We start from the raw sequence: 24,926 nt of genomic DNA on the forward strand, positions 1-24,926 counted from the left end.
GGTTGTAGATACTGATAAACCCTGGAGTAAACAATCATAGCATGTCCTAAATCCTCCCATCAATAAAGAGGCATAAGATAGAAGTACCAATGTGCAGACTGATGATGTGTTCTGTGTCTGCATCACAGACTATTTAGATGAGGAAAAGCAAGAAACAGGGGTCACAAAAAGAAGAAGTGGTGTCAAAAAGAAGGGTTCTCAAAAAGCATACGTGGTCAGGGAAAGAAAAGAGGGGCCCCAAAAGGAGAAGGTGAAAATCCTGGCTGAAGGTAAGACCCTGGAAATGGGGGAAGACCCTGGAGATGAAGGAGGTGGGTGGAGACAAACCAGGGGACACCCATGGACCTTGACCAATGATGTCCAAGACTGGTAACTGGGAGCAGCTGCACAAACCCAACCAACAGGACTTTCTGCCCAACCCTCCCAGGCCAGCAGCAACCTCCCTGCTGGGAAGGGAAGTCAAGACCTAGTGAATATAACACTGAGGGGAGAAAGTAAGCGAGTAAAATAATCAAGCAGGTGAAAAGCTTCGGTCTCGCTGGCTTTTAAACAAACCCCAATATCCAAATCCACACTAAGCTGCTGTTTATGGTGTCTCACCTGCAACAATGTGATGGGACAGTTCCTGTACTGTATTCCAGGTGGAAAGAGAGATAAATGGGATAAAGAATTGCAAGTAAACGGGAGAGGACAAGGTAACTTGATCCAGGCAGGAAAGGCTGGATGTTAAATAGCAGTAGGAAAATAAATAAAGAAAATAGTTCAGTGATTAATTTTCTCTTGCCTCTATCATTCCCCTCTTTCTCAGAAGCACAGTGCACAATTTCCTTTGGCATTAGGAGGACTTCCTCGAGCATACTTTTGGAAAACTAAGAGAATGTGCAATTTGCAGCTGCAGGCAAGTTTTGTTTATAGTGTATTCAGAACACATGTGGTAACTGCCATGCTGGCTTTGCAGCCCTAGGTGCAGACATCTGAGCCAAGGCAGTTGCCACTGCTTTGTCTGGGAAATGTCTGATCCATTTGTGGTATTATTACAAACTGCTTCGAAGCAATGGAGGCAGTTTGCTTGCATTTGACTTATATTTGGTGACTATCATGGCCTTCATGGAAGTGGGCTTTGCATTGTCTTCAGTACATGCGCAGCATTTAAGTTCTTGCACAGTCTCACGACAAAAGTAAAACTTCACATATTTGATATCAGGAAGTAAGTGCTCTATACCAGAGAGAAACCACATTTGGGCAAAGTCAGGAGAAAAAAAAACCAGTTTTAATGAAACTGAATTCCATGCTACAGGAAAAGCAAAGTAGTGACACAATGCAGAAGGCTGTGTAGTATGCCTTTTGGGTGCTTTGGGGTTTTTTTAAACACTCAAAGAAAGAAGAGGGCATGCACACAAATGAAAAATCAGGAGATGAGGTAGCATGACCCTGCTGGCTGTCTAATAAATGCCACAGTACCCAAAAAACAACACTTAAAAGAATATAACCTGAAGGAAACTTTAGAAAGTAAATTAGTAAGTTTCTATTTCTAAAGGTTCCCATTCAAAAGCATGAATATCTGCAAAATAAACTACATTAACTAGAGTAACTAGATCATGTGGAGACTGAAAAGTACAAAAATCCAGAAATAAACCTCTGCCTTGGAAGAATGCCAGTAGGAAGAAGGCAGGCAGGTGCATTCTCACAGCTCTTCTCTCTCAGACTGCCTGGAAATCTTAAGACGCACGACTGAGCATACAAGCAGGCTTTGATTCTCTTCTTACTGTTGCACTCCCCTTGGGTTTAGATCTCGGGTGCCACAGAAGTGGGCTTTCCGATCAAGCCAGCTTGATAGGAACAGCTCTGCTTTGTTGCAGAGTTTCTGCATCGGGAGAAACATTCTAGGTGTTCAGCCAACAGGTCAGAAGATCAAGTACTTTTCAGCACTCTGTTGGCAGGCTTTTCAGGTGTGAAAGCTAAACACGTAAGGTTTGGCAGTATCATGTGAACTTTGCTTTCTCAAGCTCCAGATAAAAGGGAAGGCGGGGTGGCAGGGAAAGCAATGGCAGAGTTTGTTCTAGCCCCATGCAAATATATCAGCACAGGGCGTTTTGGCTGAAAACCCAAGTGGAAAAAAAAAAAGCAGTGGAAACAGTCTACTGTTTGCACCTGAATTTAAATAAGGGGATATGCGGGTTCTTGCTGTAATTTAAAGAGGTTTTGATGTACCAAAATGCAGCAACTCAGCCTATGTGTAGGTTTGAGATTCTCCACAAAGCACAGACAGCACACACATGATAAAGGTGGCAACACAAAGGGACATGAGAGGAAAGCAAACACCTAAACATTCCTTTAACTTGATTTTAAACAAAGTAGCTTTTCATAAACGTGGACCTCCCCATACTTGTTCACCGAAAGCCAAGATCTACTGTAAATGTTAATAACAGGAGCAACTATGCAGCAGATCAGAGAGATCTCTCAAGACATCCCAATACAAATGCTTTCTGAGGACAGAGATGCCTGATCAAAGTTAACAGTGTTGCAACAAAGGAGAAGAGGAAGATGGTTTTTTGTCACTGGCAGAAAACCATGGCTAACTACATTGGTGTCAGCGTTGGGAAAGTGCAGATGAAAGCGCAAATGCAACTAAAGATGCAGTGACTGGGGGAAGTAGCAAAGATCAAGGCAGAGCAAGGAGGTGAAAGACTAGCCCTTCCTGTTCTCCCCTTAATTCTCAGCAGGTGTGATGGCTGACTGCAGTCACCCACAGGGCCCAGCACCACAGAGAGCACCAGTGCAGCACACGCTGCTGCTTCTGCTGTGCCCCTTCCCCACAAGGCTGAAGCTTTGGTGGAGACAAGAACCACTGGGAATTGGATTTGGGATGATAAAGCCAGGAGGACACATCCAGGGATACTCAGGGAGACAGTAAGCCAGGCAGAATAGCCTGGCACTTGCTTCTGTGCCTTCAGAAGAAATAAAAAGAAATTCAGCAAACAGCCATGGCTCCCAGTTTTAGAGCCACCCAACCATCCCAAGCAGACAATGCCACTATTGGACAGTCGTTACTAATATGCTGGAGAAGGCGGCATAACAGAATTCCCTTCCTCTGTATCAAAAACCTTCTCACCCTTAGTCATGCCTAGCTCCTGGGTCAGACAGTATCGGACACTCAGATGTGTTCAATTGTCTCAAAGTCACTAGAAATATACAGTTGTCTCCATAGAAAACTATCAAAGGATGTCTTCATTTTAAGGTCAGTTTTACTTGAAGGGGAAATGATGTAACTGGGAAAGACCTGTGCTCAAAGTTTAAATGCAAATAACAGAAGCCTAAGAAAGTTTACCTCTGCTTTAAAAAGATCATGTTTTATTTTAACAGCCTTTGTCTTTATAAGCAGCAAAAGAATGGGGAGAATCAATTGACTCCTAACATGTACTCACATGACATCCCCTGCACACTGCAAGAGGTGTATATTGGCTAAATCTTCAAAAAACTTGAACAAAACATTTTAGAATCAGATTTCTAAAGCAGCTTCTAAAAAAGCACCTAAACCTACCAAAAAAGTCTTGATTCCTCTTTCAGGAAATTGCTGTGTTGTACTACTTGAATATACTTCAAACAACATGTGGAAAACTCCCAAACTGACCTCTCTGTTTAGGGCTACACTGTGAGTTACTAGCGGATAGGCAGATCTTGCACAAACTTGTATATCCAGTCATGATCTTGGATTGGCCTTATCACAGAACTCATGACTTTAAGCCCAAGTTGGAGGCTGACTAGGAGACAGAGAAAGCTATCCAGATACTTCATGTTTTAGAGAGATTTTAATAAAACAAGGTAAGAGAAATTGAACGCTATCTCCTTAGCTTTTCAGTTAGAAGTTTCTCTGCTAGTGTCTCACATTACAGTATAAATTTGTTAGCAATGCCACAGAGACTGCCTTATTCTTAAAGCGTGGCATGCTGCAACCTTCACAGAGTTATTCCCAGTCTTCAGCTAAAATTTTATTACCGTATTCTTGTGAGAACAAAATAAAATTAAACACATTATTTATTAAGCCAATCTTGTCAGAGCTCCATTAATCTTTGATGTCTGGGTTTGCATGTAAATTGCAGACTAGATTGTCTGAACGTCAAACTTAGTCCACCTAAAGCACTTCAGGTACCTTCCACTAGAATACTTTTTTCCAGTCAGGAATCCTTCTTTCCAGATATGGTTCAAAGAAATTAGGAAACTGGTACACAAGCATAATTGTTGTACTATTAGTTCTCTCGGGGATCTAAACATAAGACTTTTTTGTGCATGCTTTAACAGCTTCCATATCCCAGAATCAAGCGTACTAGTATATGCAGGTTCTATACATAGATATTCTATTTACATACAATTAAACCCCTGGGAAAAAGCCTGTGTTGGACACCTTCCACTGATGGGCAATTAAAAGACCACACGACCCATGACTCAAAGTTACTTATATGTGCACGTGTGTGGAATCAATTTCAGGTATAATTAAGTGAAGCACAGTGTTAATGACGACTCATATTCCCAAGCAGAACCTTCACTATCATTATAGCCAATAAAGATGTTAATCATCCTGCAATACAAGCCAACAAGTAACTTTCAAAAACTAGTACACAGCCAGACATGCTTTATCTTATGCAGTTTAACACTGACCTGCCTCTGCCCCAGTGGCAGCTGCATTCACTAGTTCACGACAAGGACTACAGGAGCAGGAGCCCTGCTCGTTGCTTCACTTAGAGGAAACGCTTAGCTGTGGGTACCATCTGTCAGACTGGTTACCTTGTACTGGGGACTGTCACGTCCCAAACTGTCTCTTTGAAGTCTTTGCTGTTCTAATCCAACAAACCTTTCAGTTGAAACCGGTTAGCAACCTGGTCTATTAAGTTCTCAGTATCACTGTCTCCAGTTAAACAATATTACTTCAAAGTAAAAACATTTTAAATTAAAGTAAGAAGAAAATCATGTTCCCTTCCCAAAGAAAAGGTTTACCCTCCTTTCAGTCAAATACTTCAGTGCTTCCTTCTGTAAATTCATGCTTTAAACTTTTGGGAGTGGGCAAATCTATACTCCAGTCAAATCAGTAGGCATGAACAGAGAGTTCACTCAAGTCACCTCACTTCACTGGCACCGGGACTTCTGTTTTTGTCAACAGGCTGCTCTCTAAAATCAAACACCTTCTATCAAGACCTCATGCACACTCTGTAATCTTTAAAGAGCATGATTGAATACTGAAAAATACAATCATATGTCACATTTCAGTCTGGCGGGCAGTATCTGACAGCATTGATTATTTTCATCCACTGACCAGTATATGATCCACTCGGTCTCGTTTCTTCCGCCCAAATTTCATCATCTTCTGCCAGTCTGTCTTGTGATTAGGCTCCTTCCTCAGGCTGAACAACTTCAGTACTTCAGCTGCAATGAAGCTCTACAGAACAGTAAAAGTAAGATTTATCACATTTGACCTAAGAAATGAAATGTATGCACAAAGTACCTAAAATGTCACATTATAGAATGCATTAACAGCTTTCTGTTTAGCTAAGAGACATACAGTGTATACATGAAAGTTACGGTGAAAGTCCTTGAGGCAGCACTACACAGGCATAACAACTACCAAATCCAGAAGTGGGGGGGAAAAAAAAAAAAAGACACCCACTGCTGTAACAATCTCAAGAACAGAAACTTTCAATTAAACAGTACAGCAAACAGGAGATGATGACAATTTATTTTATGGGAGAATATTAAAGAAAAGCAGGGTGGGAGTTTGGTGTCCTTGTGCTGTGCCCCTGCTCCTCCCGGCCACAAGCTTTTGAAAGTCTTCTCAACTATCAGAGTAATCTAGATACTATTTCTGTCTTTTCTAGACAGCTAACATGCTGTATCTTCAGCAGGTTAATCAAAATACAGTCACCCCCCTGCAATTTCAGAAGAAACAGTACAGGTGGAAGTCCTCATTTGTGTCCTGAGGAGCTGTACGGAAGGTTCTTTGTTGAGTGCTTTCAGGGAGACATTTTCCAAATGTCCAGCCCTGCAAGTTTAACCTAGGTCCAGTAAGACTCTAGATTTTCGGGGTTTTATCTTTTCTTGAGCACTACCACCAATAACAGGAGACCTCCCCTGGCTTGCCAAATACAACAATGCCCTCACCAGTCAAATTTTGGGTCCCTCTGGGCAACTCCCACTGTCCTCAGTGAGGCTGGCACAGGTGTGTCTGAGTAAAAAATCCAGCTCATCCCATTTGGCCCAACCCTACCACTGGATCCACGCCAATATACCCATAGAGTTCCACTGAAATCTGCTAAAGCAGCAGTCTGTCAGCGTACCAATTTTATAAGATCAAGGTCATCCTTGCAGTTCTGCACAGAGAGCTGAGGTTTAAAAGCAACTAGTACCAGCCAAAAGGACAGGGAGGAAAATCTGTTGAATAAAAGGACCATTTTTTTCAGTTTTGTAATCTCATTTCTCTTCTCAGCTCATGTCTTGCTGGATACACCTGTTATGATCTTTTAACACTCGGGCAAGTATAGTACAATATTATTCATCTCACCTTCCCTGCCTGATAAAGATTTCTTCCTTCCTACCTTGATTTCAGCCAGATCATTTGGATCTTTTACTCGGCGAAAGTAAGCAGATGCAATCCTACATGGTTTCATCCAAATAGGCTGATTTAGATTAGGATCCTCAGCGAAGATTTCCCCAAAGATCTCTCTTGTTAAATCAAATACCACCTTAACAATGAAAAAAGTAAAAGTTAAGGCTTCTGTTGTTCATGGTAAACATTCAAAAGGCAAGAACAATATGCCTGAAGACCGTACCTTTTTATAGACCTGCTTGTTTATCGTGTCTGTGTCCTGCTCTTTGAGGGTACTACTGAGATCTGTATGAAGGCTGAAACTTTGAAGATCATGACCCAGCTCTTTCAGTTTCCAGAGTTCCTCAGCTGCTGCATGCACCATACCTTCTACCTCCACCGCAGTATGAGGGACCGCCAAAGGCTCCTCACACGGCTTTGTTGGCACCTTCTGCGGTTCTACCTTGGGCAGCACTGCCGGCTCCTCAGCTTGCTTCTGCTGGACCTTACGGGAACTCAGGCCATAGTCTTCATCAAACCAGTCTTGATCATCTCCCAGCACACTAAGGAACTCCCGATTGAGCTCCAGCTCTGCCAGTCTCTTGGCAAGCTCTTCCTGACCACTGGCACCAAACACTGGACTCTCCTGTGAATTAATAGCCACAGAGTAAATACAAAAGCGGTGTCACACTATTGTCTAACTCAGCTTACATTTTTAAATGCTCTACTGATGTAACTGGCAATATATGCACAAATACTCAGAAAAATAATGAAGAGTCCACAGTAAAATTAGAAATGTTTTGATTCAAATACCTGGGTTTTCTATCACTCCTGATGAATGCTTTAGAGGGATCCTACAGAGCTTAAAAGACTCTGCATCCTGCCCACTGTCTGTCCTAAATGTTAACTGTTTATGAAAAGCTGAGTGGTTTAAACACTAATAATGTGACATACAACTTTTCACTTCACTTCCCAGCAGTCTCAGATCTAAATCAACAGCCTAAAAGCTTTTAGCAGGTGATGGCTGTTTTAGTGACTGAGCGGTGCTCACACTGGTGCAATGGGCTGAAGCTTTCTGTGCTGGTAATATATTGAGATCAATGGCAAAGCAGACAGTTTTACTGGGATCTTGCAGCAGAAAGGCCAAGTCCTGTATCTGTATCATTAATGGTCGTTCTGAGGAAGTTTGAACTGCCACTACTCATGATATATTAGTTCAGTGGATAGAGAAACGTGACACCTTAATGACCTCCACAGCAACTAATTATGTTTGAAGATGATTATTTTGTATCAAGAATAGACTGAGGTAAGTTTAGAATCTATTGTATTTTGCCATTTTTAGAATAAAAACTAGGGTTAAGGATTAAATACAAATTGAACATGTAAGCAGAATGCAACCTAAATGAATTATTTTTCATTTTCATGTGCCAAAATGTGTCTTTCAGCCTGTAGGGCTAACAAAATGAGCTGTGAACTGGGATACACAAGAACACACATGTAAGACATACATACAGGCAATCTCCACATCACCAAACAGAACTTGGGGGAAAACAAACTGGTGCCACACTGCATTCCTCTGATTCAATCACCACCAGTCAAAGGAACAATCGACTCTCAAAATCAGTGCAAGATGTCTGTTACTCACTGGTCTGGGACACATGTCTGGAGAGGAAAGTTCTTCTCTTTCATCTTCCAAATCAGAACTCAGAAAAAAGTTATTCAGTCCATCAGGAATCTGCTTTTCTACCTGGTGGGATGGGGTACCGGATTCCTCCTTCACATCACAGAGCTCCTGGTTGCTGAGCTGGATTTTCTCATTCCTTACTTTCTTTATTTGCTGTAACTGATTGACCGTGTCTTTCACAAAATCTCTAAGTAGACTGTCTGTCAGCAAACTGACCTTTTCCAGTTGGTCTTTTGACTTTTCTTCCTCTCTAAGTGGTAGTCTAAGCTGGGCTTCTAACTGGTTCTTTTCTTTTGTCAGCAAATCCAGAAGTGGAGTTGCAGGCTTCTCCACAACTCCAGGAGAGAGATCATCTAACTTTTCAGCACATTCTTCCCCCAGTGTCTTTTGCCTCTCCAGTTTCTCAGAAAGGAAGTCCGAGATGTCATCGAACTGAACAGCAGAAACCTCATCCACACCACCAGAAATAAGATGAGAAAGGCTGGCCTCTCTTACAGCACGCTTCAGATAATCCACCACTGACTGTTCTTGGGCAAGTGGTTCAGTAGCTACAGAAACCTCCTTTATGCTGTTTGCTTTAGAAGGTGACTCCTCATCTACCCTTTCTTCAGCTGAGGCTTCTGAAACAGCTGAGTCTGCAGGAGCTTTATCCTGGGAATAGTTCTCTGTTGCATCTCTGCTCTGGCTTTCATCCTCTTTGCCAGGTTTGGAACTTCCTCTATCTTTCTGCTCAGCTTTGTGTTGCTTCTCCAGTCTATCATCGAAGAATGAATCTTCATCCTTATTTGTGTCTAAGCAGCTATCAATACTTTCTGTAATGTGAGAGATTTTTTGAGGAGGAGCAAAAATACCATGCTTTTCTTTGCAATCAAAATATTTAATACCGTCATAAGTTCCATTATTGTTCCCTTCAGGTTTATCCAACTCCACACCAGCCCAAAACCCTTTGGCAAACTTGGTCAGACCTTTGAATCGCAATGTTCCAGGTTGGACTTTACTCACAAGTACTCTATCACCAATGTTGAAATTTGGCAAACTATCTGTTTCTTCCATGATCGAAACAGAGGCCCAGAGCGGTGATTCGGTAGGGGCCTGTTCTTGCTCCACATCTCTGCGTTCAGTATTTTTTATAAGTTCTGTTGGGGACTTCAGTTCCAATAACCTCTCTGAATGCATGCTGCCAGAGAGAGAGAGAGACTTGTCACTGAGGTATTCACTGATTTCACCATCACTGCCAAGGCTGGTGGATCTGCTTCTGCTGGTCTGTGTGTGCTGTGACCGCGCTGTCAGTGACTGAGCGTCCCTATTAGGAGAGAGAAGAGATGCTTCAAAATCATCGTTGTAACACTCCCCAGGAAGTGTTTCTTCAACTGATGCTCGTTTTCTGGAAGAGGATCCTTCAAAGTCTTCAAGGTATGACAGCTCCTTTTGACTAAAGAGTTGTTCTGAATGCAGGCAACCTTTTTCCTCTGCTGATTTGCTCAGTTGGCAAGAAGACTCTTCTACACTTGGGCCAGTTACAGCATCTTTATCTGCCAGTCTCTCTTCTAAGATTTCTTCCGTATCATGAAGACTTTCCACAGACAAACCAAAGAGTTCTTTCTGAGAGTGTTTGTTTTCGGAATGGAGAACTTTCCTTGGAAGGATGTCCAGTGAGCTCTCCTGTTCTTTATCTAATGTCAACAAGACATCAGAACTCTCCAAAGGCTTAACATGAGAACTGTCAATATCATATTCCTCAGACTTTATGTATTCCAAGTCTTCCTGTATCTCAGATTTATGACTGAAGGCAGCCTCATCACTGGATACTTTCACCACACTGTTCACTGACCCAGAGGATATCTTCTCAAAGATGTCTTTCACATCTTTGAGAAGAGATGATGAGGATACATTATCTAAGGGATCACCAGCTCCTGCTCTGAAACTCCTTGGTGACACTGAGACAAAGGAAGATGTTCCAGAAAGTTCTTCTGCGTGAACATCTGTGACAGCCACCTTCTTGGTGTGCACAGACACAGATCTCTCAGTTCTTGATGACACAGCATCTTGAAAGAAAAAAAAGTGAATTACAGCAGATCGTATAGCCTGCATTGTTTTACTGAAAACTGCAACCATAGGCAACAAAATTAACATCCAGGTTTCTACGCTAAAAGAAGATACAAATGGGTGTCTTGGAAACATGTATTTCTAGCTGTCCTATGAACGTGAGCAACATGCTTTCAGTTCCAGGGTTCTAACACTTTCTTTCCCATTCTGTTCCTTGTACCAGTATTTTGTAATGCCATACAATACTGAGCCCAAGGGTAAAGGCTCAGTTATTTGTTTGCAAGCCACAAATACAACCAAGATTAGAATGGTAGATAATGATCCACAGCAAAACATTAAGTAGTATATATAAAAAACTCCTTATTCCTAAATTCTTCATTATTTTTGATTTCCTTACTTTCCTCAAGTGATAAAGGAACAAAAATCAGGAAAAAGGTTGTCACGTAATTATGGTTTCACACAAATCTCAGCAAGAATAAAACTAAATATTGAATACACAGGAAACAGCAAAAGCAGAAGCCTACCAAATAAAAATAGTAAAAAATATAGCTTGAATATTATGACTTTATGAAGCCTGCGTGCTCTCTCAAAATCTCTTCTTGAATCAAGAATTAAAAGATTAAGGCATACCAAAAATATAACTGAAATATTTGGTTACAATCACAAGGAAGTTTAAACAAGTCAGTCTTCAAGATCTTCATCTGTAGTACAGATTCTTCCAGTTACATACCTGCATGCTCTGAAATGGATTCCAAAGATGCTCTGGATCGCTCTGATTCAGCCAGTGATTTCCAGTTTTTAGCTGTCTCAGGCCTAAATTTGAAAAAATCAGATTGCATGAATCATGGTTACAGAGTGTGTTGTTTTGTTTTTTTTAAAACAGATAAAAATGGAAACACAAGCATCTATAATTATAATACCACACTAATGATAACATAAAGAGTTTGCTTTGTCAACATACTGGGACCTTAGAAAATAGGAATGGGTACAGAGAGTAGAGTTTGGCAAGCCCTGGAAAGTCATTTTTTAAAAGACTAATCAAACTTTAGCCTTTTTTGCATCCAAAAAGAGAGAAAAAGAAAATAACTTTTTTTTTAATTACTTGAATGCACTAAAATTGCACCATCTGCTGGAGAAAATTAAACACTTAAAAATACAGTAGGAAGTGCATAAATCCATTGAATCTCTACCTTTTGAAACCTAAGATCTAAACCAGATTTAAGTTGCAAAAATGAATGGTTTGCCTCATACAGTGCAGCAGGCATGATGGGTGACCAAAATGGGAGAAAATTCCTTCGGGTCAATACAACCATTTGGCACAGTTCCTGCACAAGTGAAAATTATTTTTATTGGTAAGAATTACCAAGTTCAGAAAGAACTGGAAAATAAGACCCAAAAGGCTGGGCAGGACAGGAGTGAGATGCATATGATTACAGGGACAGTACACCTTGGGTTTGATGAGACCAGCTAATAGGTCAACAGGATACTGCCACTGTCCAGCACTTCAAGGAAGAGCAGGTACCAGCTTTCCTTGCACTCATGGTTTCTGCTAAAACAGCATTCACCACAGTTTCAGAATAATCTCAAAAAGAAGAAGAAAGCCCAGTTACCTATGGAGCGGTGGCGCCTTGATCTTGGGTTTTTCAGCAGCAGGTGAAGATGGAGTTTTAATCTGAGGTTTGGCTGTGGGTGATGCCTCCAGATCTTGGCTCAGTTCTGCTTCAGTCTTCTTGATAAACTCATCATACGACTGCACATGGAAAACAGTTATGGCTGTTAGTCTACTAAACCATAATTACAGTTCAGCAAACAAAACCTATTAAATGAAAAAAGGATACACAGTTTGTCTGTAAAACAATCTATTTAATTTCCTAAAGCTCTACAGTTGTGAATCCTAGAAGTTTTAATACTTTACTTTCAAAACCAAATTACATGAGCACCACTCGTTAATCCAAGCTAGGATATTAACGTGTATAAATGTACATAAGCCCCATGAACACTGCTAGTAACCCATTAAAGATACAGATTTTAAAAGGGAATGGCATTTTTGCCTCAAGGCTCTGGTTCATTATTGAAAACAGTTAAATAGCCAGAACACAGTCACACTTCTATCGCAATAGTGCATCTTTCACAGCCATCGATACAATATTCTGCCAACAACATCCATACTATAACGATTTATCCAAGGCTAATAATCTTTTACTTTGCCCTTCTTCCTACTGCTCCTAACCTCCAGTTGTTTGATCAAGCTGGCTTCCTGGGCCTTCAGTCTCTCCTTTTGTCTCTTTTTCTGTTCCTTTTTCAGCTGGTAAACCACAGACTTCCTTTTCCGTAGTTCATCCTTCAGGGCCCTGATCCGTCCTTCAATGTCACTTTGATCAGATGTGGTTTCTGAAAAAGCTTAGTTTTAGTCTTTGTAAGCTTGCACGTCACAAAATGGTTCTACGCAAAGCAATAAACAGTCATTCAGTAAAAGCAAAATATGGTCCGAACAAAATATCAAAGAATTTAATGCCAACATGTTAATCTTATAACAAGACTCTGACAGTGGGATCTCAGATCCCTAACGGTACTATATAACATAGGAAAGTGTTGCAGCTTATTCAATTTAGAAGAGAAAGGCTCTGATGCATTGTAACAACATACTCTGTAACAATAAAACTTGTTACCAAACTTGTTCACATCAACTGTCCATGTTTATGCTGTCACCTCATTACTTATGTCAGCTGTTGCAGAAAATAATTTTTTCTGACATATTTAAAAATATGACCACTCAAAGATGCATACCAAAAATATAAGTGAAATATTTGTTTACAATCACAATATACAGTTTCAAGCTATAGGGTACACTTCACTTAGGAGAATTCCACTTGGATTCCAAAAAAGTTTAGGTTTCTGGCCCATTTAGATTTTCCGCCACCTAGATGAAATACATCTATGAAATGAAGAGCTGACTGGTCAGCAGTTGGAAGGAAAGTCAATTTGAACGATGCAGAGATTTTCACTGTTGTCAGGCCTCAGGATGACAATTTATTCGGGGTGAACGGGGGCAGCGTTGAGCTTAGACACGTGGTGGACTACTCAATAACAGCTTATACAAAGCTACCTGGCATATCTTTGCTCCAAGTTCAATTTCACAGATCCTCCTATGATGCCATTACAAACTGTAGCTATTTTCCACCTGAACAATTTTTTCTTAATCATTATACTTAGTAATTTTAATAAGATGTCTTCCATTCCTCTCCATTCCCACCCAGAACTCCCCGCAACCTGGTCTTCTAGTCCTTCTGATGATGTTCTACCTCTTTTCCCTTGGGACACTGTCCCCAGATACTGAGATCCATTCCCTGCATGATAACCCCATTCTACCAGTAACTCTCCTACTGCCATTATTCCTGCTGTAACAACCTGTCAGTCTCTCAGACCTCCCAGACTTTATAGAGACTGCCTCAGTGTCTCATTACTTATTCTTTTCCGCCCACCTGATTATGTCCACTTGTTTCTTGCTTTAAATGTACACCAACACAGTGTAAAACAAGATCCTCATCCCAGACTGGTGCTACCACAATTAAGTATCAACAAAATATTTATCTGACATAGCCTTACTGGAGCTCCTCCCTGCAGCTGGTGTCCCGCTTCCTCTTGTACAGTAGCAGCTGCCGCACCTAAGGGAAGGATCTTGGCTGGTTGCTTTTCTAACGCTCAATATTACCTATAATGTTTTATGGACCAAAAGGCTTGGATGCTCATAAACATCAATGGCTTTACTGAACATCCTAGAAAGTAAGTCACCAGTATTATTTGGTCAGCTAGCAGGAACAGCTGAAGATTTTGCTAATCAGTCTCATTTCTCAAGACAACAAACCACCAGAATGAAGGATTTCATCATCGACACCAGCCAGTAAATACAATCAAATTACTGTATCCTTTTTCCACTAACAACTGCTGTTAACCATTTAGAGAATTAAAAAAAAACCCCAAAAAACAGGACAAAAAGACTGGAATCACACTTGCTAATCAGGAGTACTTTATGATGCCACTGTAATTAACAACTCCTCCCGAACAGTAAGTGACTACTGTTTAATTATAGCTCTTCTTGATCAACTCATAAAGGGAAAGATCTGCACATGCTTTCATCTTTGACAATCCTGTCTACACATGCATCAGACTGTCACAGCAATGATTTCATTACTACTCAGCAGCTTAGAAGATTTGTGTCTTTACAATGGAATGATTTATTGTGAAACCAGCACCATCCTGATCGGCTTCCCACCTCTTACACCTTTCTTCAGCATTTGAAATCAAAGACTGCAAATAATTTATTTTACAAAAGTTTATTTTCATGATCACGGTTGCCTGCTCTACTTTTCATAATGGCTTCCTTACGTGGTTACTCAGTCAGAACTTGAAAATAACTTTATCAAGTTGCTGAATGCTTCACTGTGTTGCAAACTGCTCTCCAGATAGATTACTCAGTGCAAATACCTAGGTGTTATGTATCCATTCCTCCAGAAAAAAAACAGCTGCCTCAAAATTACTGTGTTTCTATTGCAGTTACATACATTTACCAAAAAAACCCCACATCAACATAAAAGTTTATTAATCTTGCTACATCAAGCACCACAAAGACTGGATATGTACGCACGCCAGTAAGTTATCCTTCCATCAAACAACAGCCAGTACACACAACAGAACCACCTAATTCTTTTTCCACTAAAGACTTACTGATCATTTAAGGAATTAAAAATGCAAGCAGGAAAATTATATACCATCATAAAATACTTATTAACAAAAGAGATGGCAACTGCACTGTGGAATGCAAGACATTTTAGAGACTAAAAGCACAGGAAGGTTCAAAACCGACTTCACAGTTTAACAGAGCTGATGATGGTGACCCACTGAATGGTGGCTCAGGAAGTCCTGGAATCCACATGACTAACAGGCTGCGAGAGCACACCAGGGAAAGGGCCACTCTGTACTCACTTCTAATATTCTGTCCCTCAGCATTTACTGGTAGCCAGCTTGGACACTACATAAAAGAGTATAAAGAGTCCATATAGTAGATCTTGCATTTTATAGCTCAAAATGCAAGCTAGGCCCTATTTTACTGGACTCAGTTCAAAGCCTCTTCCAAAAATAAAAACATATGTCCTGAAGCATCCATTCATTCTGCACAAGTCAGTGCAGGCCCAACAGGCTCATTCATGCTGCCATGATAACAGAGCTATACTGCTTCTAGAGACAGTCTGTGTTCAGGGGGACAATCATGTTTGTCTGCTGCTGAACCATATTCTGCTTTCTTACAACATGAGGAGTGGAGCAGTGTCACCTGTTGAAAGTACAGCTAACCTTGGTATTTTTAAATTCTAGGACTACCTTAACTATTGACTTCTTCATACCTGTTTGCAGAAACCTGCACTGTTTTCTAAAAAAAGACATAATATATAGACCTTCTTACATTAGGACCTTCTTAAACTGAAGTAATCAAATTACATCATGGGAATATACTCCCACAGAACCCCAAACCCTGGCATTTTCCAGGAAATTCTCTCTGCCTCCCCACATATATGTCTGCATTTCAAGTTTACTTGTTAAAAGCAAAAGCTTTGAAAAGGGAATTTAAATGCAAGCAGACACTACACTTACCTGACTGTGTCATAGACAAAGATTCATCAGACCAGTTGTGAGATATCTGATGAGACTTCACAGGTGAACGTAGCTGTCCTCCAGTTCTATGGCTGCCTTTGCTGGAATCTTGCTTTGATACAGATATGCTGCTTTTGGGAGGAGACTATGGGAGAAGAAAAGGACAAATAAGTAATTGCTTGTAAAGCTCAGTGTCAAAGTAGGAGGCAATTGTCATCACAAGTTAGTTACAAGGAAAGAACAGTATGACTAGAGAACATCTCATAACCAGCTATCTTAAAAAGAATTTAATCTTAAGTTTGCTAGACAATAAAACAAAAATACCAAGAGCAGCAATAACTGACTGTTTACTTTGAGCTTAGATTTCAGTACACCTGCTTAGACAACTCTGTTAGTACCTAAGTGAACTGACATGGTTCTGACTCACAGGTGTTCAATACAGTTTATGAAATCTTACTTGGTAACAACCACGGCAATAAGAACCCATACTAAATATACCTGTGAAACCAAAAGGACCATTTCATGTAAGAGGTGCAAGATGCCATTTCTAAATCAGCAAAACAACAGAGCACTATTTCGCTGCAGCCAGGCAAAAAATTCTAACAGCAAATATTCTTCCAAAATGCTCTTACTGCTGCAACATTATACGCACCTAGAACATAACCTCTGGCACTTATTAGACATTTTACCTCACTACCTTCTCAGAAAACTTTCCAAGAAAGTATTTGTAATAAGTCTAGATGGGCGGTTCTATTATCTCTCAGACACTGCATTTTCTGTTTCACTGAGCACAGGGCAAAGTTATCAGGATGAAACTTATCAAAATTATCAACCAACTGTAGTAACAGTTGGAACAGAACAGTAAGGCAGAACTAGCAGCAAGCAGACATAATCTGAAACGCAAAGGACTGTGCATGATGTTACAGCTCTGCTTCTTCATCCCATAACAATACTTTGGGATACATTACTTGAGTAAAGCAAAGCGGAAAAACAGAGCATAGTTTCCATGGCCTCAAAGAATTTATACAATGGTAACAAGCTAGCCTACAGCTAATTCACACTGGTAAACTGGGTCAGCGTTCCACCACTTAATACCACATACCTATGTGACGTACACAAAGCATGTTGCAAGACTACCCACAAGTTAAAAAATATCTAAACTGTGCTGAAACAACCTTTCCTCAAGACTTCAAAGAACATATCTGATCACAGTGTTTATTCACAGTAATGTAAAATGGTATTGCAAACACAGAGAATAATTTAATCTCTGCTTTGACAGCTGAGCTATACTTACTACTTCTCTGATAGCCTTTTACAAGTGTAAGAATATATATATAGCATGAAAAGCTCACTCACAAGTTTGCCAGGTGAGGTAGAGGACTTGAACTCTTCAGAATAAACCATTTCTTCATTAGTTGTACTCTGATCTGGGCTTTCTGGCTGTCCATGGCCCATAGTCTCTGATGGGACAGACTCAGCAGCTAGGCTGCCAAGATCTTCTGGGATAGAGCTTTCACTGTTCAGATGAGAGCAAGGCGGCACTGGAGACTCTTCTTCACTAGCTGTTTCTGAGATCGAATAATGAGAGAAAAAAAACAAAGCGCCTAAGAACTTGCAGTGACTTATATCCCTTCAGAGATACTGCTGCCTCCATATAAAGTAGTAAGTGCTACCAATACATGTCAAATTGATGTGTTATTTCACTCACCTAGACACCAAGGGTGGAATATTTAGCAAGAACAAGCATGTTTACCAGAGAACTATGATTTAAGACTGCCAAACATTCTTAGTGATCACTGAATGTCTAAAAGAGGTTTTCAGGATATTCTAACATTTTCTAGACAACGCACTCCAAAAAGATTGTTAGGGAAACCTGTCCTTCCAGTTGACCATACACCAGCAAGAGTCACTATTAGTCTGAAGAAGTCATGAAGGAGCATATAATCTGCAAGCCAGATCTTGAATTTAGAATTGATTGCTTCCTTTACAGTAGTTGCAGAAAACATTTTAATGTTATGATTTCATCGTGAGTCTCTCAACTGGCAACAAGTAAAACAATAAGTTGGGTTTTCAATATTCCTGTTTACTAAATTCCGCAGGAGTCACAGCATTACTGAGGCAGCCATGGAGAACTATTCAATATTTGAGCAAAGGCTGGGGAGAGGAACAACTTCTGAAGCAGGGCTGTGCTCCAATGCTTACTGGTAGATACAATTAATAGCAACCAAGTGTATTTTCTCCTCTGTTGATGAGAATTCAGCATTCATGCTGAATTTTTGTTCATTGGAACTTACTGACTCATACACTTATCATCTTTAAAATGTCTTACAATGCCTAAAATCCACATGACTGTTTTCAGTAACAAGTGTAATAGGGCATAATTCTGAATTCCCTTTGCACATTCGAAGGACATGCTGCCTGCTTTCAGCAAAGTGGAGAAAAAAGGAAAATTGATTATTTCTAGAACAATCCCTGAAGTTTCATTATTTTCTCCCACTGCAATCCACTTCTGCACTTCATGCTGAAAGTATGGTCCACTTAAGACAGAACAGTAACGCTGTAGCTCCCAAAACTGGGATCTTATTTTTCCTCACGATAGTATCATTTATACTAACTACATCCTAGCACACTTTAGCACAGTTGCAGATTTCAAACAGTTATAGTGCATTAACAACAGAGGGAAGACAAAAACACTTTCTATTTTTTTGAAAACACAGACAAGGGGAAAGCAGCCCCTGATAAGAGTCATCCTCACCAACAGTAATAAGGCTAACAGGATAGACACTTTGAGCACTACAAGGGAAAATGATTTAAATAGATCAAGTTCAGAAGATGATCAGCAAAAGATCATGCAATATTTTTGTTTTGAAAGACAGAAATATAGTTTAAATTGTATGTAGAAAAGTCTGATGGGCCTATGCTGCACTACTCACTTGAGAAGATATACAGCAAAGGAGGAATACACATTTAACTAAGGGGTAAAACAGGGCTAAAAGAACAAGACAACAGAAGGCAGTAGAGAGCGTAGAAATTGAGATTCTAGGAGTGTCCACAGAACAACCACCACTAAGACATCAAAAATGGAATAAAGTGCAAACCTAAGCAATCGCTGTGTCAAATATGCTTTACTCTTGTCATTTGCACCACTTCCCCCCTCTTCTATTACCTTTGGGCTCAGTTCTCTGATCCCCCAGGTCTTTTTTAGCTATTTTGGTTTTGAGCAGCTCTTTGTCCCAGGCAGCTAGAGCCTGCTTTTCTATCCGCCGTATTTCTGCTTCCTCCGCATCCAGGCGGCGTTTCCACTCCAACAATTCTTCAGCGTGTTGTCGACGCTGCATCAGCTTCTGTTCTCGCTTAGTTAGGAACCTGACAGACAAAGCAGAAGACAATGAGAAAACAGCCAACCACACTCAAAGGTCCCGATACCCAGATGCTCTACTGCCACAGTTCCCAGAATTATAGCTGTTCCAATTGTTTTCTAGGATAATATCCCCACTACTAACTCCTAGACTTCTAATGTGCTGCTGAAAAAACCTGCAAGTACACAAGAGTTCTTGAGTTCTTTTCTTTGCAGTAAGTAAACTCTACAACATACTGTAAGCATGCTGCTTACATTTTAAAGATCTTCAAAATCACTAAAAGTGCTACTAACTATTCGCTAAAATTAACAGGTCAAGTTCCCAATTTCAGGACAATGAAAGTACCTGTGGTATTAAACTGGAACCCTCAAGAAAGCAGTGACTGAAAAAAGAATCCTTCCTTTTGCTAATCCCAGTGACAGAAAAATTGTAACCCCAGTTGCCCCACAGTTGTTTTCAACTACAGAATTGTAAGAGAAGGTGATTCTGTATTAATAATTCTCCCGAATTACAGGAGCTTTTATCCTTCTTCCTTTAAGCATCATCGCTATGGATCACCACACTTAGAATGCTAATTGTGAGCTGACAGCATCAAGAGAATAAGGATACAGGACTGCATTTTCCCAGCTACTAATATATCTGACTGCTAGTTTAAGAGTAGATAAAAAGTAAAGCTCATGCTGAAAATTAGCAGATATTTTCTTTCTGACAAAGATTTCTTAGGTGATCTGTGAAACCTCAGAAATGAGGAGATTCTTACAGAACTTTGTAGGTATCAATAGGTTTGTGTGCATATACTAGTTCTGTCTGCCCACTCCTGAGCAACAGTATCTCTGGTCTTATTTCTAAACATTGCAGTGACCAAGACCATAGCATTCAACCTTTAAGCTCATTCAACAGAAGCTAGTTCAACCTCAATTCCACACACTTCCTCTGACATGCCAAGTCTAGAAAAGAGTGTATATCAATCCACTCATCTCCTACACTGAGATTTTTAAGATGTCATAGAATCACTCTGTAGAAAATACCTGGTGTGCCAGCTAGAGTGAGAGTTTATCATTCATACAGAAGGTGTGGTGCCTAAAAAGGCAGTCTTCAAAGACTTGTGATAGTTTGATTTGCAAATGCCTTTATAAGTTGTAACTTTCAAGCCACCCCAAACACTTAGCATCAAAGTTTTTAAGCTGTAAAGCAAGTAATAATTTCATTTGTGCTTTTTAATCTCTCATGTTTCAAAAACCCCTTTCATTTCCAGAGACTGGAATGACCAATTGGCTAATCTGCAGGTCTCACCTGCTAAGGGACATTTCTTGTTTGCTCACTTAGTGTTCATTCTGTTCACTGGAAAACTGAGCTGGCAGTTGATCAGAAAGATTAAGATTCAGATAAGCCCTTCTCTAAGACAGATTCAGATAAGGTGAACAAGTTATGATGTGAAGATAAAAGTTGCAGAAGATAGTAAGACATGCACACAATCTTCTTTCCTACGGTCAAAACAGGAGCAGGTGAAAAATAGAAGCACCTCAGAGTCTCTGGAACACCTGCCACCTTCAGGCTGACAGATTCCATCATTTTGTGCATTACTTTATCACTTTCTACAGACAAACATCAAACATCGTCTACTCTTAGACAAAACCAACAGATTAATGTCATTAAGACGCTAGACTACCAACACTAACTACATTACAAACATGACATGGACAGTCATGCTTATGTCGTCTTTCACCAGCACTATCAGATTTATCAACTCTTACTTTCTGATACACATCAGTTCCAATTGTCTAGCAGATCATGTATTTGGAACTCATTATTACAATGATCTCAATGCAAAAGGCAAATTCTTCCTTCACCCACTGTTTGATTTCATCACAATGTCTGGATCTTCCCAGTTTACTGCATCTTCAGGGAGGGAAGTCCAGTTGAAATAAAATGCAAGAGAAAGGCTGAAATAAATGGATTCAAAAGAGCAGGACTCCTTAAAAGCAAATGTCAAATGAATTAAGCCAGAAGACCGCAGACAGGAGGAGAATTAACTAAATGACCATGAAACTAATCCCACAGAAGGACTACTTAATAAGAAAGAGAAGTCAAAAGAAATGATGGGAGAGAAAGAGGGTTCCAACATTCAGCCTACAGGAAGAGGAGGATTAAAGCAGCATGGCTAAAGACACGGACCCTTTTAGAACCCTGGGGTTTAAAAGGTCAGAACCACAGGGTAGCATACACACTGCCTTAATATTTACTACAGTCTAGAGGGTTCCAGTTGCAATACCAAGGGTACATATTTATCCTCAAAAGCAGGGGCACCTTCACAGAAAAAAAAATGCAGAACCACATCTGGCATCTATGAAGCTGGAGATCTGGGGAAGCAAAGAAGCAGCAGCAGCACTCAGATTACACCAGCATGCTTTCAAAGTCTAACTATTTCTCTGGTGCTAACATCACATATTTTATCCATGCATTCCAAATGTTAACCTGGAAGCATTAACTTGCTGCTCTAGCCTGTACTTAAACATTCATATCCAACGTATAATGACTTTAAGCCCAAACTACACAGTTTCAGCAGGTATTCCGAAGTAGTGACCAAGCAGTGGGAGCCAAGTAAACTGTCTGCCACTCAAGAACGCAGTAGGAATAAGAGGTAAGAATCATGGACTGGTTTGGGTTGCAAGGGACCTTAAAGATCATCTAGTCCCAACCCCCCTGTCATGGGCTGGGACACCTTCTACTAGATCAGGTTGTTCAAAGCCCTGTGCAGCCTGATCTTGAACACTGCCAGGGAGGGGGCAGCCACAGCTTCTCTGGGCAACCTGTGCCAGTGCCTCACTACCCTCCTCATAAAAAAATTTCTTCCTTAATCTGGATCTACCCTCTCTAATCTACCAAAACCCATTACCCCCTGCCCTATCACTACAGGCCCTAGTAAAAAGTCTCTCTCCACTTTTCTTGAAAGACCACTGTTTATGTTGAAAAGCCACGGTAAGGTGTTCCCAGAGCCTTTTCTTCTCTAGGCTGAAGAACCCCAATTCTCCCAGCCTTTCTTCATAGAAAGGTGTTCCAGCCCTCTGACCATTTTTGTGGCCCTCCTCTGGACCTGCTCAAGCAGGTCCATGTCTTTCTCGTACTGGTGCCCTCAGGGCTGGACACAGTACTCCAGGTGGGATCTCAAGAGAGCAGAGCAGAGGGGGAGCATCACCTCCTCGACCTGCTGGCCACTCTTCTTTTTATGCAGTCAAGGATACAGTTGGCTTTCTGGGCTGCAAGTGCACTTTGCCAGCTCATATCCAATTTTTCGTCCTCCAGCATCCCCAAGTCCTTCTCCACAGGGCTGCTCACAATCCATTCATCCCTCAGTCTATACTGATACTAGGGATTGCCCTAACCCATGTGCAGGACCTTGGCACTTGGCCTTGTTGAACCTTCATGATGTTCGCACTGGAAAACTCCTCAAGCCTGTCCAGGTCCCTCTGGATGACATCCCTTCCCTCTAGTGAATCAACTGCACCACTCAGCTTGGTGTCGTCCACAAACCTGCTGAGGGTGCAACTCAATCCCACTGTCTACGTCATTAATAAAGATCTGGAAACAGTGAGGAAAGGGTCAAAAACGTTCACTGATGAAGAACCTCTTGACTTTCTAGGACTGAACAGAGCATGCTCTATCAAAGAGTCGATCACTTGAGAAAGATACAGTTACCTGACCAATTGGTTGTAGATATACAGCTGGAATTTGGGATGGAGGTTGGGAAAACAGACACTGAGAGAGGCCCAGTGGTGAGACGTAAAGACAGAGAAGAAGTAGTGAACAGGAGAGCAGTGTCTACAAAATAAGGAGGAAGAGTTTAACACTAAGATAGCAAAAAAGACAGAAAGAACGAGAAAAGGATAGCATCTAGCAAAGAACTTTAAAATTAATTGCATTTAACATTGTATAGTTATTACCCAACATCTCAAGTAGAAAAACTATACACTGTTATGCAGAAGGTAATAGAACACATACACTTATAACACTTCATTTTCTGTTAAAGGCAAGCTATTTTCACATTGCTATATTTTTCTTTAAATTTTGGAAGGAGTTTTATTACTTTGATGCAGACTTCCACATGCACCGGTTAACATACCTCAACCTAATCTTTTTGCAACTCCTGCTATTCTGTTGATAAGAGTATGTTATTAGCATTAAATAGCATGCTGGTTTTGCGACATGAACAATTTTGCTAGTCTGAAACTTTAAACACATTTTCATTCACCTGGCGAAACCTCAGTAAAATTACTTCTCCAAAGGTAAGCACCAGTGAAAGGGGAAGAAAAAAAGAGATTAAATGATGTTTTCATAAAACGAGCAATTCCAGGAAAAGTCTGAGATATACCTGTAATTCAACTTCTAGCTGCTGTTTTGGTTTTTTGGTTTGTTTTGGTTTTGGTTTTTTTTCGCAACAGAGTGCAGACTTGGTCTCAGAATACTCATGGTATTGCCTCTTTCATTTGAAGTATTAACTGCAGAAAGATAATGCCTATTGTTTTTTTAAAAATCTACATAAGCTGTGCTTAAAATGGTATTTCCTAATGAATTGCCATTTTAAGCTAATTCCTACTGAGTTATCATATTTACAGAAAAATACCATGCTCCATATAGCTCTATCAACTACAATGCAAGCTAAGAAGCATATTAAGGAAAAGCAAAAGAAAATGAGCATTTAATTAGTTCTTCTATTGCACAGATTATCATTAAAGTTGCATATGCAAGAAAAGCAAGGGGAAAGTGGTTAATTCTCTTTGACAGAGCATGCTCCTGTTCACATGCAGGCTACACAGACTCATCAATTAAAATTAAAACAGAACTATTCTTTCATTCCCATCTTAGCAGAAGAGAAATATTAAAGCTGCCTCATAAGTAAGGATGCCAAAGGATTTCCACCTTGCTACGGAGTACAGCAAATCCAGCATAGCAGCCTTTCCCAATTCTTTCCTCTAGTTCCTTTGTACTTTACTCATCATTTGGCTTCTTTCTTTTTGCCATATCTCACAACCTGATTGATTCCCTTCAAATGGCAGCTTTCTATCATTACACCCTAAACCAAATGTTTTACTCTATTATGTTCATATTATTCTTAGGTGTTTTACAAATAAGGACATTAAAAATAGATACCAAGTCAGCACTGTTTTTCAATCAATAAGCACTGCTATCACTATCAAAATACCTGCAAAAGGTGTACAAAAGCTATACAGTTAGAAAGACTGAGTTCTAGAGAATCATTTATGTTTACACAAAATACTACTTCCTTTGAACATATAGAGCAATCCAAGACAAAACCATAAAAACGAAAATACATGACCACATACATCACATCACACACAATTTCCACTTGTTCCAGCTCAAATCCTGCTATCCACCTTCTGAAAAGTATTCTCCAGGTGAGCAGTATTTTGGACTGACAAAACGCCTTTAAGGGTTGAACATACTTCGTATCTACTACTATTCCTTGTAATAGTAAGAACAATTATTTATTAATATGTAATTCTTTCTTCAATCATAATTGTCGCTTAGAAATGAAGGCACTTTAAAAAAAAATATTTCAAGAACAATATTGACAAAACCACTACCTGATAAAAAAGTG

General features: G+C 40.2%; 1 protein-coding gene across 14 annotated transcripts in view; it reads right to left on the reverse strand.

Annotated features, from left to right (window-relative positions):
- Positions 1–24,926, reverse strand: part of CEP350 (centrosomal protein 350) — an 83,718-nt gene that overhangs the window by 8,886 nt on the left and 49,906 nt on the right. For 12 of the 14 annotated variants that reach the window (XR_012629910.1, XR_012629909.1, XM_074876967.1 and 9 more), the window contains 11 exons: positions 23,006–23,128; positions 19,117–19,316; positions 17,307–17,518; positions 15,951–16,095; positions 12,535–12,695; positions 11,915–12,054; positions 11,035–11,117; positions 8,220–10,303; positions 6,819–7,220; positions 6,585–6,731; positions 5,309–5,431 (listed from right to left, as the gene is read on the reverse strand). Coding sequence is in view for 12 of the 14 variants with exons in the window: in XM_074876967.1 (XP_074733068.1) it covers positions 5,309–5,431; positions 6,585–6,731; positions 6,819–7,220; positions 8,220–10,303; positions 11,035–11,117; positions 11,915–12,054; positions 12,535–12,695; positions 15,951–16,095; positions 17,307–17,518; positions 19,117–19,316; positions 23,006–23,128 (3,820 nt within the window). In the remaining 2 variants the exon portion in view is untranslated. The remainder of the gene's footprint in view (positions 1–5,308; positions 5,432–6,584; positions 6,732–6,818; positions 7,221–8,219; positions 10,304–11,034; positions 11,118–11,914; positions 12,055–12,534; positions 12,696–15,950; positions 16,096–17,306; positions 17,519–19,116; positions 19,317–23,005; positions 23,129–24,926) is intronic. The other 2 variants (XM_074876969.1, XM_074876968.1) reach the window with 1 other exon arrangement.

Source organism: Strix uralensis, chromosome 8 (genome assembly GCF_047716275.1).
Source record: "Strix uralensis isolate ZFMK-TIS-50842 chromosome 8, bStrUra1, whole genome shotgun sequence".
NCBI lineage: Eukaryota > Metazoa > Chordata > Aves > Strigiformes > Strigidae > Strix > Strix uralensis.